At 40.7% G+C, this 24,216-nt stretch overlaps 1 protein-coding gene across 5 annotated transcripts in view; it reads right to left on the bottom strand.

Moving 5' to 3' along the window:
* Positions 1-9,315: 9,315 nt before the first annotated feature.
* Positions 9,316-24,216, bottom strand: part of myh14 (myosin, heavy chain 14, non-muscle) — a 33,727-nt gene continuing 18,826 nt past the window's right edge. For 4 of the 5 annotated variants that reach the window (XM_085473977.1, XM_085473979.1, XM_085473980.1 and 1 more), the window contains 24 exons: positions 22,758-22,866; positions 22,480-22,611; positions 22,158-22,364; positions 21,918-22,055; positions 21,535-21,658; positions 20,308-20,479; positions 20,010-20,222; positions 19,784-19,928; positions 19,492-19,698; positions 19,275-19,379; positions 18,918-19,070; positions 18,487-18,735; positions 18,284-18,397; positions 18,102-18,200; positions 17,802-18,014; positions 17,544-17,705; positions 17,333-17,461; positions 17,135-17,223; positions 16,921-17,044; positions 16,638-16,846; positions 15,309-15,417; positions 14,616-14,788; positions 14,414-14,437; positions 9,316-14,032 (listed from right to left, as the gene is read on the bottom strand). In XM_085473977.1, coding sequence (XP_085330103.1) covers positions 13,843-14,032; positions 14,414-14,437; positions 14,616-14,788; positions 15,309-15,417; positions 16,638-16,846; positions 16,921-17,044; positions 17,135-17,223; positions 17,333-17,461; positions 17,544-17,705; positions 17,802-18,014; positions 18,102-18,200; positions 18,284-18,397; positions 18,487-18,735; positions 18,918-19,070; positions 19,275-19,379; positions 19,492-19,698; positions 19,784-19,928; positions 20,010-20,222; positions 20,308-20,479; positions 21,535-21,658; positions 21,918-22,055; positions 22,158-22,364; positions 22,480-22,611; positions 22,758-22,866 — 3,589 coding nt within the window. In that variant the 3' untranslated portion in view covers positions 9,316-13,842. The remainder of the gene's footprint in view (positions 14,033-14,413; positions 14,438-14,615; positions 14,789-15,308; positions 15,418-16,637; positions 16,847-16,920; positions 17,045-17,134; positions 17,224-17,332; positions 17,462-17,543; positions 17,706-17,801; positions 18,015-18,101; positions 18,201-18,283; positions 18,398-18,486; positions 18,736-18,917; positions 19,071-19,274; positions 19,380-19,491; positions 19,699-19,783; positions 19,929-20,009; positions 20,223-20,307; positions 20,480-21,534; positions 21,659-21,917; positions 22,056-22,157; positions 22,365-22,479; positions 22,612-22,757; positions 22,867-24,216) is intronic. The other variant, XM_085473978.1, reaches the window with a different exon arrangement.

Genomic DNA, 24,216 nt, shown 5'->3' with positions numbered 1-24,216 from the left:
TACTGGGACAGTGGCGCGGCTGCCCCTCTGTTGGTCTTCCTTGGTCTCTTGTGTTCTGTGGGCCTCTGGATGTCTGGAGTTTTGATCTCCTCCATACCTGCTTCATACCCTGGAGGACGGGGCTGTGGCTCCCCACACTCCCTAGCAGATCGTTACATGGAGAAACCTTTGGAATGCAAGCATGCTGATCCACACAGGTATGCACACAGGTGTACACACGGGTATTCACAGACGCGGACTACAGCTTTCTTGGCTGCTGCCTCAAAGCACATTGTGCGCTGTCTATCTTGCGTGCTGCACAACATCGTTTATTATTTAGTATCTACTGATATCTACTGCTAGCTAGTTTATTGTGATGGTGCTGTTTTTTTTATTATGTTGCTCTTTGTTGTTTGCTTTCTCTTCTGTTTTTTTTCTCCATACAGGTGACCCAGGTGTTTTGTTTTTTTTGTTTGTTTTAATTTCTTTCTTCTCCCCCTTCTCACCGTCTCTTCTCCCCTTTGGTCTTCTTTCTCTCCCTCTCTTTCTTTCATTCTTTCTCCCTGTCCTATCCCCCAGTCATGTCTGTCCCGTTTGTAGCAACTGAAAATAAAATAAATTCATAATTATAATAAAGGTCAATCAAATGGACCAATATGGCAAGGCCATGATGATCCACTTGGTAAAATAAATCCGCTTGGCATCTTACTTGGCCTTTAGACAACAATTCTGATGGCTAAAGATCCAAACGGGACACACACAAAAAAAAAAAGAAAAATAAGAAAGACTGCTCCAACGGAACTTATTATTTTCGGAGGAAAACACGAACACGGTGTACAGTCGAGTCTTAATAGCTTACTTACAACTGGGCTCGTCAGGCACTCTTCTTGGCTGCAGTGGTTATTATTATATTTACATGCTTCCAGCTCCCGTTTTTCCTCGATGACAACTCGTACCTTTCCACTCCCCTTTTTCTCCCTCCTCGCGCTCACAGACCCATAACGTGTATGGCAGTCCATTCTCCCTGCAACACGGACTACACTGCCCATGATGCTACATTCTTTAGAGCTATGCTTGTAGCATTCTGCCTGTTAGCTTAGCACAACAACAACAACAACGAAAAGGCGCTCTCTCACCCAGGAAACACACAGTGGCAGAGAGAGAGAGAGCGTTGCCCTGTAACCATGGCAACCATAACGCTGCCGCCTGGAACAACAGAACGTAGCTGTCAAACAAAACCCAAACAGTCCTGACCCGCGACAGAATGAAACAGGAAAGTACTGCAGTGTAATCCATTTATTTCAACAAAGTAACTGTATTCTGAATACCACCTTTTTAAACGGTAACTGTAACGGAATACAGTTACTCATATTTTGTATTTTAAATACGTAACGGCGGTACATGTATTCCGTTACTCCCCAACACTGTCAACCGACAAACTGCTCTTGGTTGACCATGTTAACTGTTTAACAATCACAGCTAACACTAGCTAAAATCAATTTGGCATTTTGGCATAAAAAACACATTTTCAAATTCCACATTAAAAAAAATTTTTTCACATTTTTTTCTTAGAAATGTCTGCATTTGTGAATACATTTTTCCCAGTAACAAGACAGTATAATGTACTGTATAAATGTGAAGGAATTTTCCATATTTCCATGTCCTTAAATCCCATTTCCTCCAGCTTGACCCCCTCCCTCTTTGATCAAAACATTTTGGTGGGTGTCATGGGGGTGAGTAAGGGGTAGGTGGGGTGCAGTTGGGGCAAGATGGGGTGTGAAAGGTGATTGGGGTGAGGGTCTTGACCCCCTCTCCTGTATTGTTAAATCCCCTTTTCCCCCCCATTTTTGAAAAAACATTTTCAAATTCCACATAAAAAAAAATATTTTCACTTTTTTTTTTTTTTTAGAAATGTTTTAAGTGTTGCTTGTTTTATTTTTACCTCAATCAGTGGCAGCAACAAGAAACCGCTCAGCATGATTTATTTTTAATCAACATGTGTAGTGTTGTTTAATTTTTTCCCGTGACCTTTACTGACTGATGCTTGTTCGTAATCATGTTTTTTAACTTTTTATTTAGAAAGAACTGAAGGTTTTCAGGCAAAGTTACACTTACACGAGTTTAAGCCTCATAGCTGATGCTAATAAATGCTAATGTTAGCCTCTGATTTAGGCTGCTAAAGTAAAGACTTTTACCCTAGCTGACCAACATAGATTAACTTGGTGGTTAACAGACTATCCGGTTGTTCAGTGATGACGCGACAAATCCTACTTCCGGGTCTAAAGTAGTCTGCGTTTAATATGGCTTTTGTGTTGTTAACATGTTTAATGTTATGTATTTTCTTATATTTGATCTCAAAAAGCTCCTAAAACAGTCAGTGATCACTGTTGACCTCCCTCGGCTTTTATTACCGCTAATCATTTATTTAAGCTCAGTTTTTAAAACCTTAGGATGTAACTACAGCCCAGCCCATGCAGCAGTATATGACTGACTAACCTCGTATTGTGGATGGATTATCTCAGTTGTTCTCCTGGCTGAAGTTTGGTCCTTTTACAGCATCCTGCCATGCGATTACATTTGTTCCTGACCACCGAGAACACTCACGGTAACTTTTATCGAGTGGAAAAAAAGTTAGGTTGTTTATATTATGCTAACATAGCTGTGTCGCTAGCGGTCACGTAGCACATCATTATATACCAGCTAGCCAAACTTCAGTAACCCTACAAACGTCACTGCTGTTTAGTTTCCTGTCTTCATTTATGCTGGAAGTGATAACAGAGCTGTACATTTTAATTTGTTTCCAAAACCCCGCAGTCAGGACATGCTATATTGTATTTAGATAGAAGCTAGCGAGCTAACTCCCTGCTAACTTCTAACTCCGTTAAATGTCATAAATTCCGTTTTCATGGATGCCTGGATGTTAAACGCAATTGTTACACCTGGTAGAGCAGAACGCTGATCATTTTATTAAAGATGAAAGACTTTAGACAGTTTTTCAACTCTCAGTAATGCCATAGTGGTCGTTTGATATATGGACCTGCAGCGGAGTTTAGGTCCAGACACGGCTAGTGACGTCAGACTGAACAACCGGATAGTGGTAATACTATTGAAAGTTTAGTTTCATCTCAGCACATTTATAATTATGTCCATTTTATAGCACATAGAAATGTTTAGTGAAATATTGGCAGACAGACACATTCCCGCTGTAACTGTGTTTTTCCTTCAATATTTATTGAAAATATAATTTATGAAATGCTGAGCAGCATTTTTAGTATGTACACTTAAATAAATCAAAATGATCAGTAGTATACTACTATTCACAACAAGTAGGTGAAATCACAGTTCAATTAGTATTCATGATGGTTTTTTCTTCACAGCAGAGTATATTTTTGTGACCCTGTTGTTCTAATGTGATTAAATAATAATACTTATAACTAAATAAATAATAAATACATAAATAAATAAATAAATAAATAAATAAATAAATGAATGAATAATAACTTTATCTTGATTGAAGTATAAGCGCAGTGCTGGTGTGCAGGGGTTTTACATGCCTTGTGGGGGATGCTGACATATTATAAATCGTAATATCTATATCAAGCTTTTAGCCTAATAAGCAGATATTTTGTCTCTTTCTTAAAAAATTCAGATCCTTAGAGATTATTTGAGAAATGGATCAACAGCTATCATTAATTGAAGCACTCTTCAATCAATGATAGCTCTTCAACTCTTCAACACTGCAGAGGAAAAATATAACTTATTTCAAATGTGATCACACTAGGGCTGCCACAAACCATTATTTTGATAGTCGACGAGTCACCGATTATTTTTGCGATTAGTCAACTAATCAGATCATGCATCCAGTGGATGTAAAAGTGCAGCTTATTGCACCAGCATGCATCTGCTCTTATATAACTATCATTAGCTTACAGCTTTAAGTGTTTAAGGTATGTGCTAATCAGAGATGGGCAGTTACTGTAAACTGATTACTTTTTTCAAGTAACGAGTAAAGTAAGGGATTACTATCGCAAAAATGGTAATTAGATCACCGTTACTTTCCCGTAGGAACGCTGCGTTGCTGCGTTACTAAAACCGGGATTTTTTTTGCGGGAATGTCTCATGACAGTGACGTAAGCAAGTTCGTGACAACAGCTGTGTGCAGATCAACAATGGATAATATATCGAGTACGGAAGAGAGTATGAGCATGCAGCGTTTAAAGCGTGGAAGTACTGACCTTACTTTGAGTTTGATTCCATAAAAAGTGACAAAAACATTAGTGTCCATTGTGCGTGGGAAGAAAACTTCTTTTTACAGCGAACAAAACCCTAAACAAGCACTGAGTGCGCAACGACGTAATGGGAAAATCACAGAGAAACTCGCAGATTCTTCAACTGACCGCTGCGGCACACCTGCACCAGGGCAAACCTCCGCCTACCCCACTCCTGCTTTACAGGTGAAAATAGAGCAAAAGGACCGCTAGTCTTTGACTTTATTTATTTTCTGCTGTGTTTTACTTGCATCTATTTGAAAGACTGAGTGTAAACACAAAAAATATTTAATTTTATGTGCTGGAATGTGCAGAAAGTAGGTTTAAATGTTAAACTAATTTCTTCAAGTCAGAGAATGTTGCATATAATTTAATTTTTGCTTGATGCATAAAGTTAAAAGATTAAAACTGATAAAACAAGTAAAAAAAAAGAGACTTTTCCATTTGATTACATTTTGTATGATGGATTATGAATCATACAAGAATGAGAAGACCACAAATCATAAGTTTGATAACATCGTGGAGAAGCTCACGGTTCTCCAACGGGAGATTGAGAGACCAGTGTCGGAGTGTTAAAGAACAGCTTTGAAATTCTCATGAGCTGCTCGCATAAAAGAAAAATCAACAACATCAACATCAATGCGGATACCCCCTCGGTGCCAGCTGTGGGCTCAAGGCTGGAGCCGAACAAAAACTCCCTGATAACGACTGTGTGTTGACTGTTCTTCCCACTCTATGCAAGGCCACCTGGGTTGGCTGGTAGACTGTTTACTTAGCCTGGTAGGGCGAAGGACACTGTCTCAGCTGAACTATGGACACGCACACACATACATTTACACTGATAAGCACTCACACATCCCCCCTCCCCTTCCAATGCCTTCGATGCTTGTTGCCTCCTGGGAACACGAGGCGGGTCTAGGCCCGCGCTGGAGAGTCGGCGCAGTGGCAGGATGGCTGCTGTGTTGCCTGGGTTTACTCCTTATCCCCTACCCAACCCTGTTGCTGGTCACGTGCTCTATAATGCTGTATTGTGGACATTTATGTGCTTTCTGTGCAGAGGAGTTTTTTTTGTTTCCTGTTCTCATGCTGTCCTCTATAGCCCAGCATGAGTAGAGGTCTTTTTTTTTCCTCTTGTACTTTCCCATTGTAGTGTACATTTCAGTGTTTTTTCTGTAATGCAACCGTTCTCTGACTTGTATTCCCATGTGATGTCTGTGTTGTGCATGGTCGGGGGGCGGGTTCATTCCACTGCAGGGCAACCTGTCACTGCATGTGGCGAATAAAATTTGAACTTGAACTTGAAAAAGTAGAATTGGGTTGAAAGATCTATCGCTTTATCACCTATTCAGGTTGTAAATTGTGTTTTTAAAAATTAACTAAGTAACTAAGTAATTAATTACTTTTGAAAATAAGTAATCAGTAAAGTAACGGGATTACTTTTTTGGGGAAGTAATCAGTAATTAGTTACTGATTACTTTTTTCAAGTAACTTGGCCAACGCTGGTGCTAACTAAAAATAAAGACGAGATGATAGTTTATTAAATTTTAATGACATTTGCAGATTGTTTCGATGGAGTTGCTACCCTCCTGTCTATTTAAAATATAACAGGACACCGGAGTATATTCTCGAGCATCTCACACTTCTGATAATCAGTTGTCTGCTTGACGTTTATTCAGCTGTGTAAAAAATATAACTTTAATCTCAGCCAAACTGATTTACTCAGGAACAAATAAAATACTGAAAAAAGCCAAACAATAACATTTTTAAGTTATCTAAGTGACTTATATATCATGTTTAACCTGAGTAGCGAACGACGGCAGTGGGTTTGAAAACGGTGTTCTCATCAGCTCTAGTGAGCCTTGAACCCCAGCTAGCTATCGAGCTGGTGGGTAACTGACGTCTCCGAAAACATCGGAGCGCTTTTGAAAATATGTGGTGTCTTGATAAACTGAGCAGATATTTGAGGTTTACACAGCTACATTCTCGCCTGAAAATATGTTAAACGTTTATTTTGTGACCTAGAAAGAATAATAAGAGTAATATTAAAACTACCGTATTTCCCGGACTACAAAGCGCACCTGAATATTAGCCGCACAAGCTAAAATCAGGGGAAAATCCTGTTTTGTACATACATTAGCCGCACCTGACTAAAAGCCGCAGGTGTTTCAATGTTGACTCATCATATGTAAGAGAATATGCACAAAGGGAATTGTCAGGAAAGAGATGGCTGTTTGGAGACACACCCCTTTTATTAATATTTTGAAAAACAAGTTATGGGTACATATTTGCACATGTAGTACATAACAGTAACCTACAGCACACCAGAAAAATAGATTCGGACTACCTTTTAGGCTCAGGTGCAGTGACACGGCTTTAACAAGAAGAAAAGTCAGTCATTCACCATCTTTCTCTTCTTCCTGCGCTCTAAAACCACCAAAGTCCTCTTCTCCAATGTCGGAAACGAACAGGCTCAGGATGGCTTCGTCATCCACTCTCCGCTTCTCTCCTTCGTTGTCACTTTCAAAACCAAAGAAATCCTCGTTGTCAGTGTCAGAGTCGAACACCCTCAGAAGGGCCGTGGCGGTGTCCTCCTCTCCATCATGCAGCAGTCCAGCCCTTCAAAATCCGTTGGTGATCGTGGATGTTTGCACACTTTTCCACGCTGTCAGAATCCACCGGTGGAGTTGGGCATAACTTGCTTTTCGCAAGTTTATCGCCGCTCGTCATCCACGCCTCCCGCTGAATGCGTAGCGCTACTTTGAAGTTTGTTTTTCGCGCTACTTCGTACGGCACTACGTTGCCTGGCGGACGGACATGTGACTAACATACCACTCTTGAACCCCGATCCTTCCGCCAGGCAACGTAGTGCCGTACAACAGCGGAACAAACAAAACAAATCGTCTTACGATATGACAAAAATCATGGAAAATCCATAGAAAAGCCGCACCTGACTAAAAGCCGCAGGGTTCAAAGCTTGTGCAAAAAGTAGCGGCTTATAGCCCGACAATTACGGTAACTAGCGCTGCCATTGTTGGAAACTGAGCAGGGCCGCACTATGAATTCTGGGATAGGTTTGGCCACGAATTATACACCCGACCCATCCTTCAAATCTGGGGAAATGAAGGGCGCATTTGTCGGAGTCTTCGAATTTGGACAGTCTTCGTCGTGTTGCTGTAACGTAATTGGCATACAAATGCGGGCACAGGAGGAAGCCGTTCCTGAATTTGGACACAGCTACGTTACCGGACACCGCTTCTTCTTCTTCGGGGTTTAACGGCAGCTGGCATCCTTGTACATGCAGTGCTACCATCTTCTGTTTCAGTCCGTTATTACACTCTTAAATCCTACTACTTATTCCTGCGTCTTTTGAGATCTTACAAAGCTTCAAACGACACGTCGACTATTAAATTAGTTGTTGACCATTTTGATAGTCGACATAATCGTGACTAGTCGACTAATCGTGGCAGCCCTAGATCACACACTTTGGTTTTTCAGTTCAGAGCCAAGAAAAGGAAAGACTTCACCGAGTGAAAAAAAGATGAAGACGCAAGGTGGTGATGATCCAGAGCAGCTGGTGTCAGAAAATGAAGAAAAAGCCTGGTCAAGGTGAGTTTAATGTAGTGGTTGATTTCGTTTTTTCAAGGTATGTATGTTAATTTCATTATAAACTGCTTATGTTGCAACAGAATGCTGTTATGTGTATGCAACTCTACATGTATTATAATCCTTAGTTGGGCTGCTCGATATGACGATAGATATAGGATGATGAAATGAAAACAACCATCGTTTCATATTTATCCTTATCATTTATCATATATCATTTGTTTCGTGGTGTCACAAAATACAGTGTTCACCGCAATATTTGTTCATTGTTTGGATGGTCACCATATGGATACAGGCACAGAAAATACCAGCATGGCCAGTGAAGATGAGGCAACTACAACTTATGTCTAAAAAATATATAGTTTCATACATCGGTCAAAACACTCGACTCCAGGTACACAACACCCAGAGTGTACAGACAATGCACTATTCTGTGATATATATGATTATCAGAATGAGAAATGTCTTATTTCCGGATATGATATTTTGGTCATATTACACAGCCCTAATCCTTTGTATTTTTATTCATTTTTTTTTAAAACTTAGACATAAACAACAGCAACAAAAAAGAAACTTTTTAAAATGTCTTTTTGTTCCTGGAGTACATGTGTATACTGTATCATAAGAGGACAGACATGGATGTAAACCACACCTTAACTGTTTGGCTGAGGCAAAAACATCCACAAGGCTGTGATTCTAACTTAAACGTACTCTGGATATTATTAAATGTGAACATATCGTTAATCATTACATTTTTTATTTGTCAGGTGTCCTGTTTAAAGAAAACACTTGGAGCCACTTGACTGAATGTATATACAAATTTACATGACAGCAAACTGATTTCAAGGAAATAAAAATGCTCAAATTTGAAAGTTTGTGCATTATTTTGTGTATGTATTAGCTGTTTAGTTGTTTTATGATGAGATTGGATGCTGTCATTATATTTTGAGGAGAATAAACGATTGTTTAACATTAATTTTACCAATGTTTTTGTGTACTAAGCACAGATTAATTTAAAAAGTTTTAATTTATGAATTTTTGAGCAAATGGTATATTAGTTTGTAATTGTATAGAAATGTATGGTTAAGGATATAAAGAACTACATTTCATGAGTTACAGTGAAAAGAGGTGTCTGTAAATGGTAATATTATTTTCCATTTTATAACTGAAGCAAATGTCCATAAATACTACAGAGAGTATACTGTAAATCTACTGAATTTTCCATCATTTATGGAAAGGTTCTTCAACTTCTGTAAAAAAAAAAAAAAAACCCCAGAAAATGTACTGGCAGAAAATTACCAGGACATTTTCCGTTTTTCTATGGAATTCTTTTTTTTTACAGTATGGGTTATGTTTAACATGTAAGAGTGTCAGTCTGTGCACTGATTACAGTGAGGAGTATGAAATGTTACCCATTATCCAAATAAAATGGACACAAAGTAATAATAATAACCAACGACATATATTAAAGTTAACCCCGGTCAGATGTTTTATTATTACAGCATAATTTAAAAAAGAGGCTAAAACAATAAAACACATTTTCAAAATGGTTCCACAGTCGCCATAAACAAACACAGACAGAGAAAAGTAAAATAACACTTTTGAGAAGCACCGGCCTTGTCTCTTGCTACAGGTAAACAGAGCTCTTTTGCCCTCGATCCAGCGGTTCAATCCGTTTGTCTTCAGATTTTGGTCTATTTGATACACATTGTTTAATAAGAGTTATTGAGTAGTTCAGAGAGACAACACCACGTCAGCTCATTTGGCTTGATGCTATGTCGGCCTTTTTTTGTGACAAACCGCGTGACAAAGCAGACAGAACGTACTGACAGTGTCTGGTTGTTTTACACTATAAAGTGCAGCATTTACACAAAAAAACTAAAAGAAACATAAAAGTTCAATCAAAACCCTTTGGATATTACTAAAACAAAAGAGTAACACATACAGAAAATAAAAATTAAAACCCTTTAGTTGGGTGTTAAATATATGTTGTCAGTAGTCTTTCTTGAGTCACATATTTTTTCTGTCACTAACTGTGAATCATGGCATGGCAAAAAATATGGATGCATGTAGGATGACTGCAGATTAATAAAATTGTTTTTATCAGTTCATCAGAGGCATGTTAACTTAAACAGTGATGACAACCCTGATTACCGAAAACTACTGTAGTGGTCACGTGTGTAATCAATGATAAACTCCACCAGGATTATTGATTCTTTTCCGTATAGTGTAGATAATATAGGACTATTTAGAACAGTGGTCCCCAATCCCCGGACCGGTACTGGTCCATGAGTCGTTTAATACCAGGCCGCGAGTTGAGGCCCGGGTATGACATGTATGGTTTTCAGGGTTTTTGTCGTTAACTCGGTTTCCCTGGGTCTTTTCCCGTGTTGTAGTTGTGTGTCTTATTTTGAAAGAAATATTTACGTGTTACCATAGCGACCAGAGGGCATTAAGCATCAGAGAGGTGGATGTTACTCTCAATGTTGTTCAGGAGGAAACACAATTACACAGTGAATTCGTGTTTATTATTACGTATATTTAAAAAATACCACACTTTTTGACTTGGTCATATTATTTTATTTTGTTGTATTTATCTGCGCAACACCTTAATGGCCGGTCCGTGAAAATATTGTCGGACATTAACCAGTCCGTGGTTCAAAAAAGGTTGGGGACCGCTGATTTAGAATAATAAACACATTCAGAATCAGAACCTTACCTGTACCTTATGTACATTCTGTGGTATTCATTTCACTTCACTTCATTTCTCTCATCCTGTATTTTATGTATATAACATTTAGATTGGTTATTTATGGTTGGTTTACACAGCTTTGTGTATGTTCGTGTATGTATGTGTATGCATGTGTACATGTGTATATATATACACGTGTGTGTGTGTGTGTGTGTGTGTGTATTGTGTTTTTTACATGTTGTTGTGATTTACATGGCTGTGCTTGAGAGCCATCATCTACCAGAACCAAATTCCTTGTATGTGTCTGTGCATATACATGGCCAATAAACGCGATTCTGATTCTGACATTCAGAGCAACATTTATGGTTTCAGCTACATGATCCGAAGCTTTCATTAGTTCAAATTTTCCAGTTAAAGCATCAGTGACATTCGTTGTATTTGTGCCATTTGGGAAATTGGCTTTCATTAGATGATCTGTGGCTTTCACAGGTCTGTACATTTAATGCAAAACTACACCCAGCAGCTAGTTAGCTTAGCATAAAGGCAGAAACCCTAAAAACAACTGAATTCACCTATCCTATCAGCACATAAGGTTTGTAGATTATTGAGTAATATCCAGTTTGTTAGGTGGAAAATTAAAGAATTATATTACTACATTACTGGATTACTGGAGGAGAGTTCAACATAGGCAGGCTTTCTTTACGTTAGGCCCCCGTCACACAGGCATAGTGACCGGCAGTCGTCAGTAGCTTACATGGAAGGCGCAGACTTGTTTTCAACATTCCCAATTTACTTGCTAAGCAGCACTAAGAGTCTTCCATACAAACTGACCATGACCATAGCTGGCATGGAAGTGCAACCTGCTAGCCACCAAAGAAATCACAACAAGGTTTTTGCTGCAGCACTCGCCTGATGACAGCCAGCAACCTCCAGCAACCACTTGCCAGTTGAGTGGGGTTATACAGATTTTTCCCTAGCAACTGGAGGTTGCCATCTGATTTCTAGTATGTGTGACTGAGGCTTTAGCTGACTTGACAAAAGCTAAAGCCCAAGTCAGAGGTGTTTTATGTCTCATTTAACTCTCCTTCCAAAGAACTGATCTCGAACCTAGCCAGGTAAAAAGACAGCCCTCTTTTAATTTTAATTCTAAAATTAGACTCAACCAAATTTGGTAATTTAATAATTAAAAAATAGTTGTACACATAACCTGCAGGTGAAATTGCCACTTTTTTCTTTTTGTAGCTTAGCTTCTTCTGCAGATATGAATGTCAGGCTTCACAGTGAGGCCAGACTATATGTTCCCCAGTTCCTACTTGCTAAGTTAACTGGCTGCAGCTTTAAAATGCAGGTAAAAAAGAGACTGATACTAACATTAAGCAAGAAAGAAAATTTCCCAAAAGGTTGAACTGCTTCTTTAGACAGCATCTGCCAATTTGTTAAGACCCCCCCAGTGCAGCAGAAGGTCATAAACTAAACTATATAAAAGCTATAAAAAAGGCCATCTTTTAAAAATAGAAGATATGACAATGGAGACGGTCTGAAGAAAAAACTTTAAAAGTGGGCTTCACAGCAGGGTTATCAGAGCAGGTGTAAGATAATGTCATCTTGAGTTGACAGGGTAAAAAAAAGAAAAGCAACTTCTTTTTCTATTTGCCATTTACTCCATAAAAGTTCACTCCTCATTGTTTCCACTGTCTTTTTTTTTTTTTTTTTTTTAAATCTAACACTACTAGTCCATGAAAATGCTTTGAGCCTAACGCTCAGTTATATTCTAATCTTCTACACAGGACCCGCGAGCAGAGGCAGAGTTTATTCTACTCAAGACATGTTAGAAAACCCAACCAGCCTCTACTCCCGTCATCTACTCTATTCTACAGCTACTCTACGGTAACTACAAATTTAAGTCCCTTTTCTCATCCGTACGCCCACCGTTTGGTTAAACAGAAAAGCTTTGTTTGATTAATAATTTACACAGTAAACCAGTAAAATCAACCTTACAGTGTACAAGATGCTTGTCAAAATAAAATGTAACGCCTTTATCGTTCTAAAACAAGAAAATAAGACCCATTCTGACCATTTGTTCTGCTTTGGATAAAAATATGAATGAATACAGTCCTCCACAAGTCATTTCCAGTTATGTTGCCATTGAAGAGAATCCATAAACGTGTACTTCTTCTTCTTTCCCCTTTTCCTTTTTATTTTTAAAACCAGCAATAATGTTAACCAGAGAGGTCTTCCATGCAAATTCACATCTGCAACCCGATGCTGAGATGCTGACAGAAACAAGTCTTAGCTGTCCTTTAAAGTAACCCGGTTCAGCCTGACATCAGAGCCAGCATGAAGAGGAATTTTCAGACTAACATGCCCCCCCCCCCCCCCCCACACACACACACACAAGACAGAAAACAAGCAGTGATCAATAACTTAAGTTGGTATTTGATATAAATTATACAAATTCAAAATTTCTGATGCAATATGTTAAGACTTTAAGATAAAGAAACTATCTAATACTATCTACTGCGTGGTCTAACAACGTACTGTTTCTAATCTATAGAAAAGAGTTTATCGTCTAAAGCAGCGAGTCTGTCTGCATGTCGGCTGCTTTCAGCTCTTTGTGTCACTGTAATTGTGACAGGTGATATGAAAACGATGTAATGCATCCCGGTTTCTTATTATTATCTGTTAGGCCAACTTAGAAAATGTGCAGCACTGTGTTTAGATGACAATTTTCTTTCTTTTTGCCAAATTCTTCCAAGTTTAAAAAGTTAACTCACACTCATATCGAAGGCGAATTCTCCGCTCCATGTGTGTACTTGACTGCTCGTGTAACGTGAATACAGATTGTCATCTTCCAGCAGCCCTGATCTGTGTATTCAATCCACATCAAATGTTTGTAAATAAATCCAAATGTAAAAGTTTTTTACTGCTTAGTGAGCAGATGTAGTTTAGTTTATGAGAAGTGCATTACAGAGGTGGTAATGTAGAAACTTCAAGTCTTTGTTGTTTTATAAAATAAAATCAATTCCAGTTGACGCTTTGTAAAATTTCTTTTTTTTTTAAAACACATTTTCTGTACTTGTTGAGAAAAAAATGAGGCAAAATCTTAAAGAGCATCGCTATATCAGGGAGGATGCTTTACAACTAACTGCCTGATATTTATCCTACATGGCATTTAATTTAAAACTAGTGTAGCTATGTGCTGTGTGCCTGCCTCTGCATCACCGCGAGCAGTCGAGGCTCTGAGGCTGATGCTTGTGTGTGCGTGTGCGTTGTTTGTGTAGCTAAGCAGATGTGTGCCTGTCACTCTGCGTTGTTGACACTGTAGGGCGGCGGAGGGTCCAGGCTGTGTTCTGAGGACGGAGTCGGGGTCCCTGGGACCCCAGAGGAGGGGGTGGGTGAGGCAGGAGGCTCTTCTGAATCGGAGTTCTCTAATGAAAGGTCATCAACCAATGCTCTGCGTCCACGCATCGACAGAGGCAGCGCAGCACGTCTGGACAAAAAGGAAGCGGGAGTTAAAAAATGTGTTTTTATTATTATTCAGTTACTTAACTGTTTAGTTTATGAGATTCCAAAAAACAGGGCTCAGAATTAACGTTTAACATTTTCAGGTTAACTGTTTCCACTCTTTCTAAAAAATGACTAAGAATATTCAAACTTTCCATCCAAATTTCACCAAGAAAGCTATTTTTCCCCCTAAACAGAGAACTGTGTAAATATGCTAGAGACAAAAATATAAGCAAACTACTCAACTTTGTGTTTGTGTATGGAAAGCTGCAGGCTTTTCATACACAAACACAAAGACAAACATACAAGACAACAGACAAACAAATGAGAACAAGAAATAATAATAATAAAAAAAACAATGACCTACATATCTGGTCTCCATTCGGGGAAGCTGAGTGTCGCAGACAGATGGGTAATGTGTCAGTGTTACGTGGACAAAAATGGACGCAACAAAAGAGCAAAGCAAAAAAAAAAGAACGATGAGAAATTAATGGGGTGTTAACAAAATCAACAGTAAGTGAAGCCACAGATAAATACATGAACCAACACACTCACACACACACACTTACCTGAGCTGGTTGCGGAGGGAGGATATCTCGCGGTTCATGGTCTGGCTGCTGTCAGTGAGTTCCTCCAGCTCCCTCTGCAGCTTCCTCTTCTGGGCACTGGAGCGAGAGTTCTCCTCCTCCACCTCCTCCAGCTGCCTCTTCAGCTGCTTCAGTCGGACCATCGACTTATCCAGCTGCAGGAGAAGAGCAGGGAGGAGGAAGAGGAGGGAAAGGACAGAGCGCAGCAGAGAGGTCGAGTTGACAAGAGATTGCAGGAAAAGAGAGACCAAGAAGAAGGAGCAGGGACAGATATTTAAATGGAGAGATTAGTGTGAGGACAGGAGGACCGATGGGGATCAGGAGTCAGATTAAACCTGGCAGATTATTGCAGATGATGCTTTGGGAGGAGAGTCAGTGTCTCTGCTGTGACTGAGGGATTTATATTTTGTGGTGGAACATGTTCTAACTTCACGATGAACACACAGATGCCAATGCAGGATTAGGATTAGTCTGGACTGAGCTGGATAAATCACTCATTTTAGGATGATTTTTCAACACACTGCCCTCGGACACAATTAAAGCAGCAAGCTTAGCTGACCTGATACCCATTAAATGATTATTTAATGCCCTGTTGTTGACAATGCTATTCTGAGCATACTTAGATAAATGTGACTGACCTGCACGGTGCAGTCAGGGTAATCTTAATTTTCTCACCTGCTCTCTGTACTGGTCTGCATGCCTCCTCTCATCTTCTGCCTGCATCATCACCTCCTTCAGTTTCTTTTCCGTCTTCCGCATCAGTTTGTTGGCAATTGCTCGCTCCCTGAGGGACAAACAGGGTTGTTACAATCAATGATGACTTTTTTTCCCTCGGATGTTTAATGATTCTAAATCTGTCCGGCAGTAATTGCTTGGCCTATAACACTGAAAACCCTCATACGCCCCATGCCATGTATTTACAATCACGGCACAGTTCACATGTGTCGTTTTGTTAATAAATGTTGTAAATGTAACCTATTATCATAGGCCACTTTATTAGGTACAATTATTGAACTGCTCCTTTAGACATACACCTACTCAGCCAATCACATGGCAGCAACTGCTAAAGACCAAACTGAAATTTAGAATGGGGAAGAAAGGTGATTTAAGTGTACCAATCTCTTGATGCCTGCTTCCAGCAGGACAACTGGATACTTTCACATTCACATTCATAATTTGATTCAAGTAATCTCAAATAGGTTTTTTGAGATCATTATTCTCTAATTAACACATTTATAAAGGGCCCAATTGGGGCAGGCATAGCTCAGTAGGTAGAGTGGTCGCCCCATGATTGGAAGGTCGGGGGATTTGAATCCACTGAACGGCTACCCCTAAGCAAAGGAGCAGCACACTGCTCCCTGGTGCGCCTGCTTAGTGGCTGCCCACTGCTTCACTGAGTGAATGGGTCAAATGCAGAGAGAGTAATTTCCCCATGGGGATCAATAAAGTGTACACTATTATTATTATTATTAATATTCAATGTAACTAACAAATTTACTTTAAACTGATAAAGAAACTCTTAGTTTTATGTATGAAACAAGAAGCGGCCTACACCACTGAAAAATTAAACTAAGGCCTGAACCTATTCATGATTTAATACAAAGCTTCTTTCAGCATTTGGTTTTTCTAAAAGAGCCCAGAAAGAGATGACTGTTCAGTGTCTCCAGTAAGTCTGTTTTCTTGTAAGTAGATTTTTCACCAACCAAAGTTAGAATCCAGTTCACTATAAATTATAGACGCTCCTTGTTAGCTAGTGGGGGCTAGCATTAGCTGACAACTACCTCTAGTCCAAACAAAAATTAAAAAAATAAAGTAAAGGACAAAATACTAAATTGTGGACTTCAAATGGTAGCTGCAAACCAATGGGTGATTCCAAAGAGTCCTTGTCTATTTTTATGTACAGTTTGTGTTATAAAACAATTTAATTCCTGAATTCTTTTTAGCAGGTTACAGCTTTGTAAACTGGAAGATTTTTGTACTGATGCATGTGTCTGTTTCTCGTACTGTCTCTCTTGTTCCAGCTGCTCCTCCATCGTCTCAATTTTTGCCTCCAGGGCAGCGACACTCATCCTATGTTTGCCCCTTACTGCCCCCTCCATCTCCCCAAGCCGGGCCTTCAGCTCCTTGTTCTGCTTCTCCAGCTGCTCTCGAGCCGCCTCTGCTTTCTGGGCCAGAGTCCTCTCTCCCTGCAGCTGCACAGTCAGAGTCTCCACCTGCAGTTGAAATGTAGCTGTGATGAGTGTGTGCTTCAAAGTGTGTGACCGAGACACTTGTAGAGTGAACATACCTGTAGGGCTGTCTTCCGTAGTCTCTCTGTCAACAGTTCACTGTTAGTCTGCTCTTCTTCCAGCTCTTCTTCCAGCTGATTGACTCGTGCGTCCAACCTCCGCTTCTCTTCGCTCAGCACATTCCTGGACAAAGGCAATCTCAGTAACAACACCACTGGTGCACAAACCCCCCCTCAAATCAACAAAATGCATCAGAGGTAAAGTTAAACTCACTTTCCAGAACTGCTGCTGACCATCTCGTCTGCTATCTCGTCTCTCTCCTGCTGGGCCTGTCGCTTCTGCCTCTCTGATACAGCCAGCTCCTGCACAGAGACGTTCATGCAGACAGAAAAGATTGGTTAAAAATAAATGCAAGATATCTTAATATTTATATTGGATGGGGTTTTTTTGCACAGACATAGACATACATACCTCTGTAAGATGCAGGACCTCTGCTTCCAGTGTTTGGATTTTCTTTTCACTGTCTTTTGATTGGGAGATGACGTCATCTCGAGTCACCTTTGCCTCATCTAGCTCGCGCAGAACCTCCTTCATTTGACCCTGATAAGGATATTTTTAAATTAAGTACACTGACATTTACAGGAAACTGACTTTTTAAATAGGTGTGGGTACCCTGTTTTACCTGCAGCCTTCGAAGCTGCTTCATCGCCTCCTCTTTGCCACGGTTGGCTGTCTCCACCTGGGCCTCAGCTTCCTGCAGTTCTGCTTCCAGCTGCTTCTTGGATGACACAGACTGAGACCGCTGACTCCTCTCCTCCTCCAACTGGATCTCTAACTCCCTTGCCTGGGATCAAAAGAAGAACATAAACAATCTGATTAACTTGGACAAAAAGTACATACCAGAAACACCAGCACTTTCCTTTTTCATTCTCCATCCTACCTGTTTGCTCAGGGCCCTTCTCTTCTCCTCTCCCTTTTCCTCGTTGCTGCTGATCTCCCTTTCAAACTGAGCCTTAAGCGCCTGCAGGGTGACCTCCAGCCTCAGTCTTGAGTTCTCTGCCTCTGACAGCTCCTCCTCCAGCTCCTGCGTCTGAATGCGCAGGTTCTGTGCTTCTGTTTCCAAGGTCCTCCGTGTGCGCTCCAGCTCATGGACCTGACGCACAAGCATTTAAGAAATGGTGACTCACAGAGGACTGAGACAGAAATAATAAAAAAAGAGTCCCAAGGTGTACAGTCTTACATTTTTGCCCACATCGTCCTGCTGGTTCACCAGCTGCTCCATTTCTAGACGGAGCTGCTTGTTGGCTCTCTCTAGCTCTTCTTTTTGGTCCTGAGCCTCCTACACACAGAAAGACAGACGATTTACCATCACAAACACAGATGTATGAAAAACATTTATGTGCCGTCTATCAAATAATTTACCTGCAGGGCTCGGGACAGTGCTAGACATCTTGTTTCCTTCTCTCTGCTGTCTGCTTCTGCTCTGTCCCTCTCTTCTGCAAGCCGAGCACTCACCGCCTTCTCCTCTGCCAGGCACTGGGGGGGGGTCAAGGAGGTAATGTTACTGCGCATAAAGATATTTGCAGCCTTTGTGCGTATGTGAGAAGCAGTGGTATGTTTCTAACCTGGTCAAATTTCTTTTGCCTTTTTTCGAGGGCCGTGCAGTTCTGCCTCTCTCTCTGCAGGGCAATGGTCATGTCCTCTATTTCCTCCCTCAGTCGCTCCCTCTGCCTCTCCACTCTTTCTTTCTCCTCCTCCTTCTGTCGCTCTCTTTGAATGGCACTGTCCAGCTCTCTCTGGAGCTTCCTGCGTATCTCATCGCCAGCTTCCACGGCACTGTTCACCTCCTCTGACTGCTTACGTAGCTCTGTCAGCTGTAGAAGTAAAACAGACACAGGGTGCATACATAAGTCATAGATATAGACAGAAAACTTTACATTTAATACTGACTGTCTGAAGGAAAGCACTTCTGTGATTTTATGAAAAATGTTAACTGATATCTTTCTAAAGCAGCAGTTTAAGAGGTAAATAAAGTCACTGCGGCCCTCAGACTTACCTGCTGGCTGTGAGTTTGGATCTGTCGGCTCAGCTCTTTGCCTCTTTCCTCCTCCTCCTCCAGTCGTTCCATCAGTCCATTCTTCTCCTCCTCCAGTGCTCGCACCCTTGAGGCAAGGGCCATCTTCTGGCGACTTTCGTCCTGTAGCAGTTCCTAAAAGAGAAGAGCAATGGTGCATATGAGGTTGTTTTTGAGTCATCAGTGGATCAAGTTCTTTTAATTTCCTACAGTCAGAGGATTTTCTTCTGGACTTTAAAGAAATAGTTACTTTTTCTTTTTTAAACATGAGGAGTCTGTAACAGTCAAAGGCTAATGTCCAAATCAAATGCAGCCTTGGTGTCTGTGTGCATTTGTTACCCTTGCATCATGCAGCTGGCTCTCCAGGCTGCTCATTTCTTTAGCGAGCCGAAGAGACTTGGAGTCAGAGGAGGACAGATTGCCGGAGAGGGACTCAATCTCACACTAAAAGAGACACATTTAGGTTAAATTCATTCAACAGAACAGAAACAGAATACTTCTTTACTGACACACCTTAAAACCACAAACCAGTAAACTGGTACCTATTCATTTGTACCTGCAGCTTGTGGATTCGCTCCTCCCTGTCCTCCCTCTCTCTGTCAGCCTGAGCTAGACGGGCGCTCAGTTCCTGTAGCTGGTTATCCGCCCTCTTACGACCCCTCTCGCTCTCTGAGCGACTCGCTTGGAGGCTTTTGAGCTCAGAGGTCAAATTCTGCCTCTCCTCCTCCAGCGCTGCCTTGGCTTTATCAAGGGACTGTCGTGCCTGAAGCAGAGCATGGGTGAGACACGGTGAGAGACTGCGCATGTCTCCATGCATGTGCATTTGAATTTTTCTGTGTTTCTCGTACTCTCTTGCTGTTGTCCAGCTGCTCCTGCAGGCTGTCTAAGGCAGCACTGTGTTTGACTCTGACTTCTGAAAGCTGGATCTCGTGCCGGCGAGTCTCCTCTTCAACACATCGTTGGAGCTCACTTAACTCTGCTTCCCGTCGAGACCTGTAGAGTTATAAGAAGTGTGAGTTCTGGTCTGATAACAAAATCACTAAATGTAAACTTTGTTTTGTCCTCATCATCTACCTGAGCTCCTGTTGTGCAGCTGTGCTGTCCAGAGTGTCCTCTAGCTCAGTTCTCAAAGCCTCCAGCTCCTCACTCAGGTCTCGCCGTTGTTTCTCTGCTCTTTCCCGCATCCCTCGTTCATTCTCTACTTCCTCCTTCAGCTCTGACACTTGGGACAAGGCCTCCCTTAGAGACCTCTGAGCTTCAGCACGGCGTGCACCTTCTTCCTCCAACCTGAGAGATTCACAAAAAAACTTCAAAAATCCATTACAGGCTTATATTTTAGTTACTGCGTCTCTGATACTTTTCTGTGTCTCACCGGCCCTGCAGGGAGGTGATTTCTTTTTCCTTTTGAGCCAGACTGCCTCTCAGCTCAGAGGACAGCATTCCCAGGTCTGACAGCTGCTCCTGGGCCTCCATAGCTTCACTCTCCATCCTCCTTTTAAACTTCTCCTGTTCTAAGCGACCCTGCTCTTCACGCTTTAGGCGCTCTGCAAATAGCAATGGAGTAAGTTACAAATCACAGAATTTAAACAGTAAAGTTATTACAGTTGTAAATAAGCCTGCATTTCCCCATCCACCCACCAGATGTCACTAAACTCCTGTCATGCCACACCTACCTCAACTTGTTTCCACTTTCTTCATTAGTACCTGTACTTATATCTGTTCTCCAACAGTAAACTACCTTAAAACAGTTCTTGGCTGCCTTGTTCACCCTAAGTTTGAGTCATGCTCCTTGCTTTGACTGCAGAAACCCTGACACTGCAAAAAACAGACTCCTCCATTCAGTAAGGGTGCACAAAAATCAGAGTTTTGACTATTTTGTTAAATGTTCAGATATTTTTATAGAATTCTGGATTAGACAGTTAAACTTCAGACTGTGATTTAAACCATTCTGTTGGAGTTATTTTACTGTCAAGTAGCTGAATTTGGGCTTAAGAGAGAAAAGGATAGTGCATCTATAAGGTGCCTGAACAGAGGGAGGTATGTTTGTCAAAACAAACCAGTGAGTGACAGAAATAAATCATTACTTTCTGATTGTTGCACATCAGTTACACTGTACAGCACTAATAAATACAAAAACCCCTCCGCACTACCATCTGGGATGGTGTTGCATTCCTGTAACTGGGAAGCAGGCTGCACCTTCAGCAGACCTGACACGTGTAACTGCAGCTCTTGACAGACGAGTAGACTAATTCGTCAAATCTTTGAGATCAAACAGGAATTTTTTTTACCTGCCTGAAAGATTCTTGCAGGTGTAAAAGCTCTGGACATATTTACTTTCAAATAAGTCTTCCGCATGTTGTTTTCGATCTAAGTACAAATGGAGCTCTTGATTTTAAAGCTTCATGCAGCGACATATGATCTCTGTCTGTCTGTCTGTCTGTCTGTCTATCTGTCTGTCTATCTATGGGCATGTGACGGGACTCCAGCATCCATTCCTGCTGGGACACCTGCTTCTTGAATACATAAATGTCAACCTTAGTGTGATTACTTGTGTGGAAACAAATTTGTGTGAAGGTCAAAATTCGTTTAGCATAGTTACCCTCCAAGTCAGCGATGACAGCTTCCTGTTTGTTCTTGAGCTTGTTCAAACTTTTTGTCTTTTCCTCTTCTTCAGTGAGCTGGTCGGTGACCTCATTCAGACGCTCCTCCAGCTGTTTCTTTTCCTGCTCAGAGAGAAACGATGATGCGTGAAACATTTTTTTATTAGTAACTGTGCAGGAATAATTGCTTTCAAGTAGCAACCCTTCCTGACCCATTTTACCTCATTGCAATCCCAGTCTCATCATGTTGAATGAAGCCAACATAATGAAGAAAAATGTAAGTGTGCAACTGTAATTGTATTGCTGTAATGCTTGGGTTTGCTATTAAGGTTGTGAAACAACCTTTTTTTCATTGCTTGACAAAATTTAATGTGACGCTCACCTTGCCGAGTCGGTCTCTTTGCTCTACTGCAGTGACCAGGTCCGTCTCCAGACTCTTTACTTTGGTCTCCAGGGTAACCTTCTCCAGCAGGAGGCGTTGTCTGGCGCTTTCCTCCTCCTCTAACTGCTCTTCTAGGTCCTGACAAAACCAGAGAAAGCAATGTCAAGGTAAGCTTGTTTTAATGTCAATTTACAATCATTCTTACAAAGTTTTGACATAAAAAGACAGCAACTTTATAACCTGTATATTCTGCTGCATTTTCTTCTTCTCATTGGCCAGTTGCACACCCCTCTCCTCCTCTTCCTCCAGTCGAGTCTCCAGCTCGCCCAGAACCTCCTCCAGCTCCTGTTTCCGACTGGCTAACCTGGCCCTCATCTCCTCCGCCTCTGCAAACAGCTCTGCCTCTGCTTGCAGCTGGTCAGCCAGCACTGCCTTTTCCTCTATCAGCTACAATGTGACAGAAACGGAGGAGTGGTGATGAGTGAGGCCCCGACTGACAGTAAGACAGGCAAAGACAAAACTGTGGTGGATAGGAAGCACAATGAGGATGAGGTTTGTTTACCTGAACGTGCTTCCTGTCCAGCTCTGTGTAGTCCTGCTCCGCTCGGGTGAGTTGTTCTTTGGCTTTTTGTAGCGCTGCTTCCCGGGTTTGGATCTCCTCATCCTGTCGTGTCACCTGCAGCAAGGGCTTCACCTGTTTGGGTGAGATGAAAGGGGTAAATATAAAGAATATTCCCAATGTTACAAGGTTTTCTACTCTCACACTGCCTTGCCTTTAGTTGTATATTATGTTTAATGTGGGTTGCATTTCATGTCTATGTTGAGAAGTTTGCACAGCACCTTAGTAAATAGTCGCCACCACTGCCAGTTCCTGAGTTTGAGGTAAGCAGCACAGTTCCGCTGCATCACCCTCAGAGCACTAAGCTGCTGTTGCTTCTTCAAAAAGGCTCTGAAAGCAATAAAACAAACAAAATGCATCAATGAGAATCACATTTTTATTTAATATTGCACAGTGTCTAGAATTAGAGGTATTAACACGTGCTGTATTCACCTGAAAAGGTGCTGCAATATTGAGTAATATCAGCAGGTGTTTGACAGGGTTAACAAACAACTTTCAAATTATTGGTAATGAGTTTTGGTCCATATAACTATGTTTTACCCTGTTCTCCAACACACCTTCCACATATTTACTTTGCTGTTTTAGGATATCACTAACATCGTGAAGTTTATTAATAAACGTCATTATTGGGGAGACTTTTTCGGGACATGGAAACTTTTAGACTAAAAATTAAGTCTTGTTATTCTTTAATAAATCTTTAAACAATAGATTATGTAAAACAACTGAAACTTATTTTGTGTCTTAAATGTATGACAGAAATGTACCTGACACCAGATTAATCAAATGACGTATAACAATGAATAGACTTTTTTCCATTTAGTCACCAGTGTAAACATATAACCATAATGAATTATGTAATTCAGGCTTTGCCAAATACCTTTCAAAACTGTTGCAACACCTGAGTCACTGATAGGGGCTGACAAATTGTTAAATATTAATGCTCCTTTAAGAGTGAAATACAAAACTGCCAACTGCACAGATACTAGCGCTGCAGAGAAACCTCACCCGTACTACATGTTTATCGTCCTCCATCTCTTTTACCTCAGGTAGCAAAAAAGGCTGTTAAACTGACCAATAACTAAAGTAACATGAATTTCATCTTATTCAAATTCAAATTTTATTTGTCACGTACACAGTCATACACAGTACGATATGTAGTGAAATGCTTGGACAACTGCTCGTGACCTAAAGAAAACAAAAAAGGAAAAGGCTATGAATAAGATAGGAAATAAATATGAAAAATTAAAAAGGGTAAATTTAACTAGGAAGGAATAAAATATAAATTAAGGTTAAAAATGAAATAACTGTACAACACAAATTAGAATGAAGGGTAAATTTAACTGGGAAGAATAAGATAAAATATATAAATTAAAGTTGAAAATAAAATAACTGTACAACAAAATACACAATACACAATATAGAACTATATAAGAATGTATGAAGAAATCTAAATATAAATAAATATATACACAATAACAGCAGCTGTACAAGTATTAACTGGAAATGAAGAATATAGTGACCAGTGTTGTGCAAAAACAAAGTCCAGAAAGTCCAGTGTGTGTGTAAGAACCATATGTGTGGGTCAGTACTGTGTGGTGGTGTGATTGAGAGACCGTATCGCCTGCGGGAAGAAGCTCCTCCTCAGTCTCTCTGTGTTGGTGTTCAGGGAGCGGAATCGCT

The sequence above is a fragment of the Copadichromis virginalis genome, linkage group LG11 (genome assembly GCF_057382275.1).
Source record: "Copadichromis virginalis isolate Kocher_CV1m ecotype Utaka linkage group LG11, C_Virginalis_male_GT1.1, whole genome shotgun sequence".
NCBI classification, from domain to species: domain Eukaryota; kingdom Metazoa; phylum Chordata; class Actinopteri; order Cichliformes; family Cichlidae; genus Copadichromis; species Copadichromis virginalis.
The sequence above is the reverse complement of the archived record's forward strand: the minus strand, read 5'-3'. Positions and strand labels throughout refer to the sequence as shown.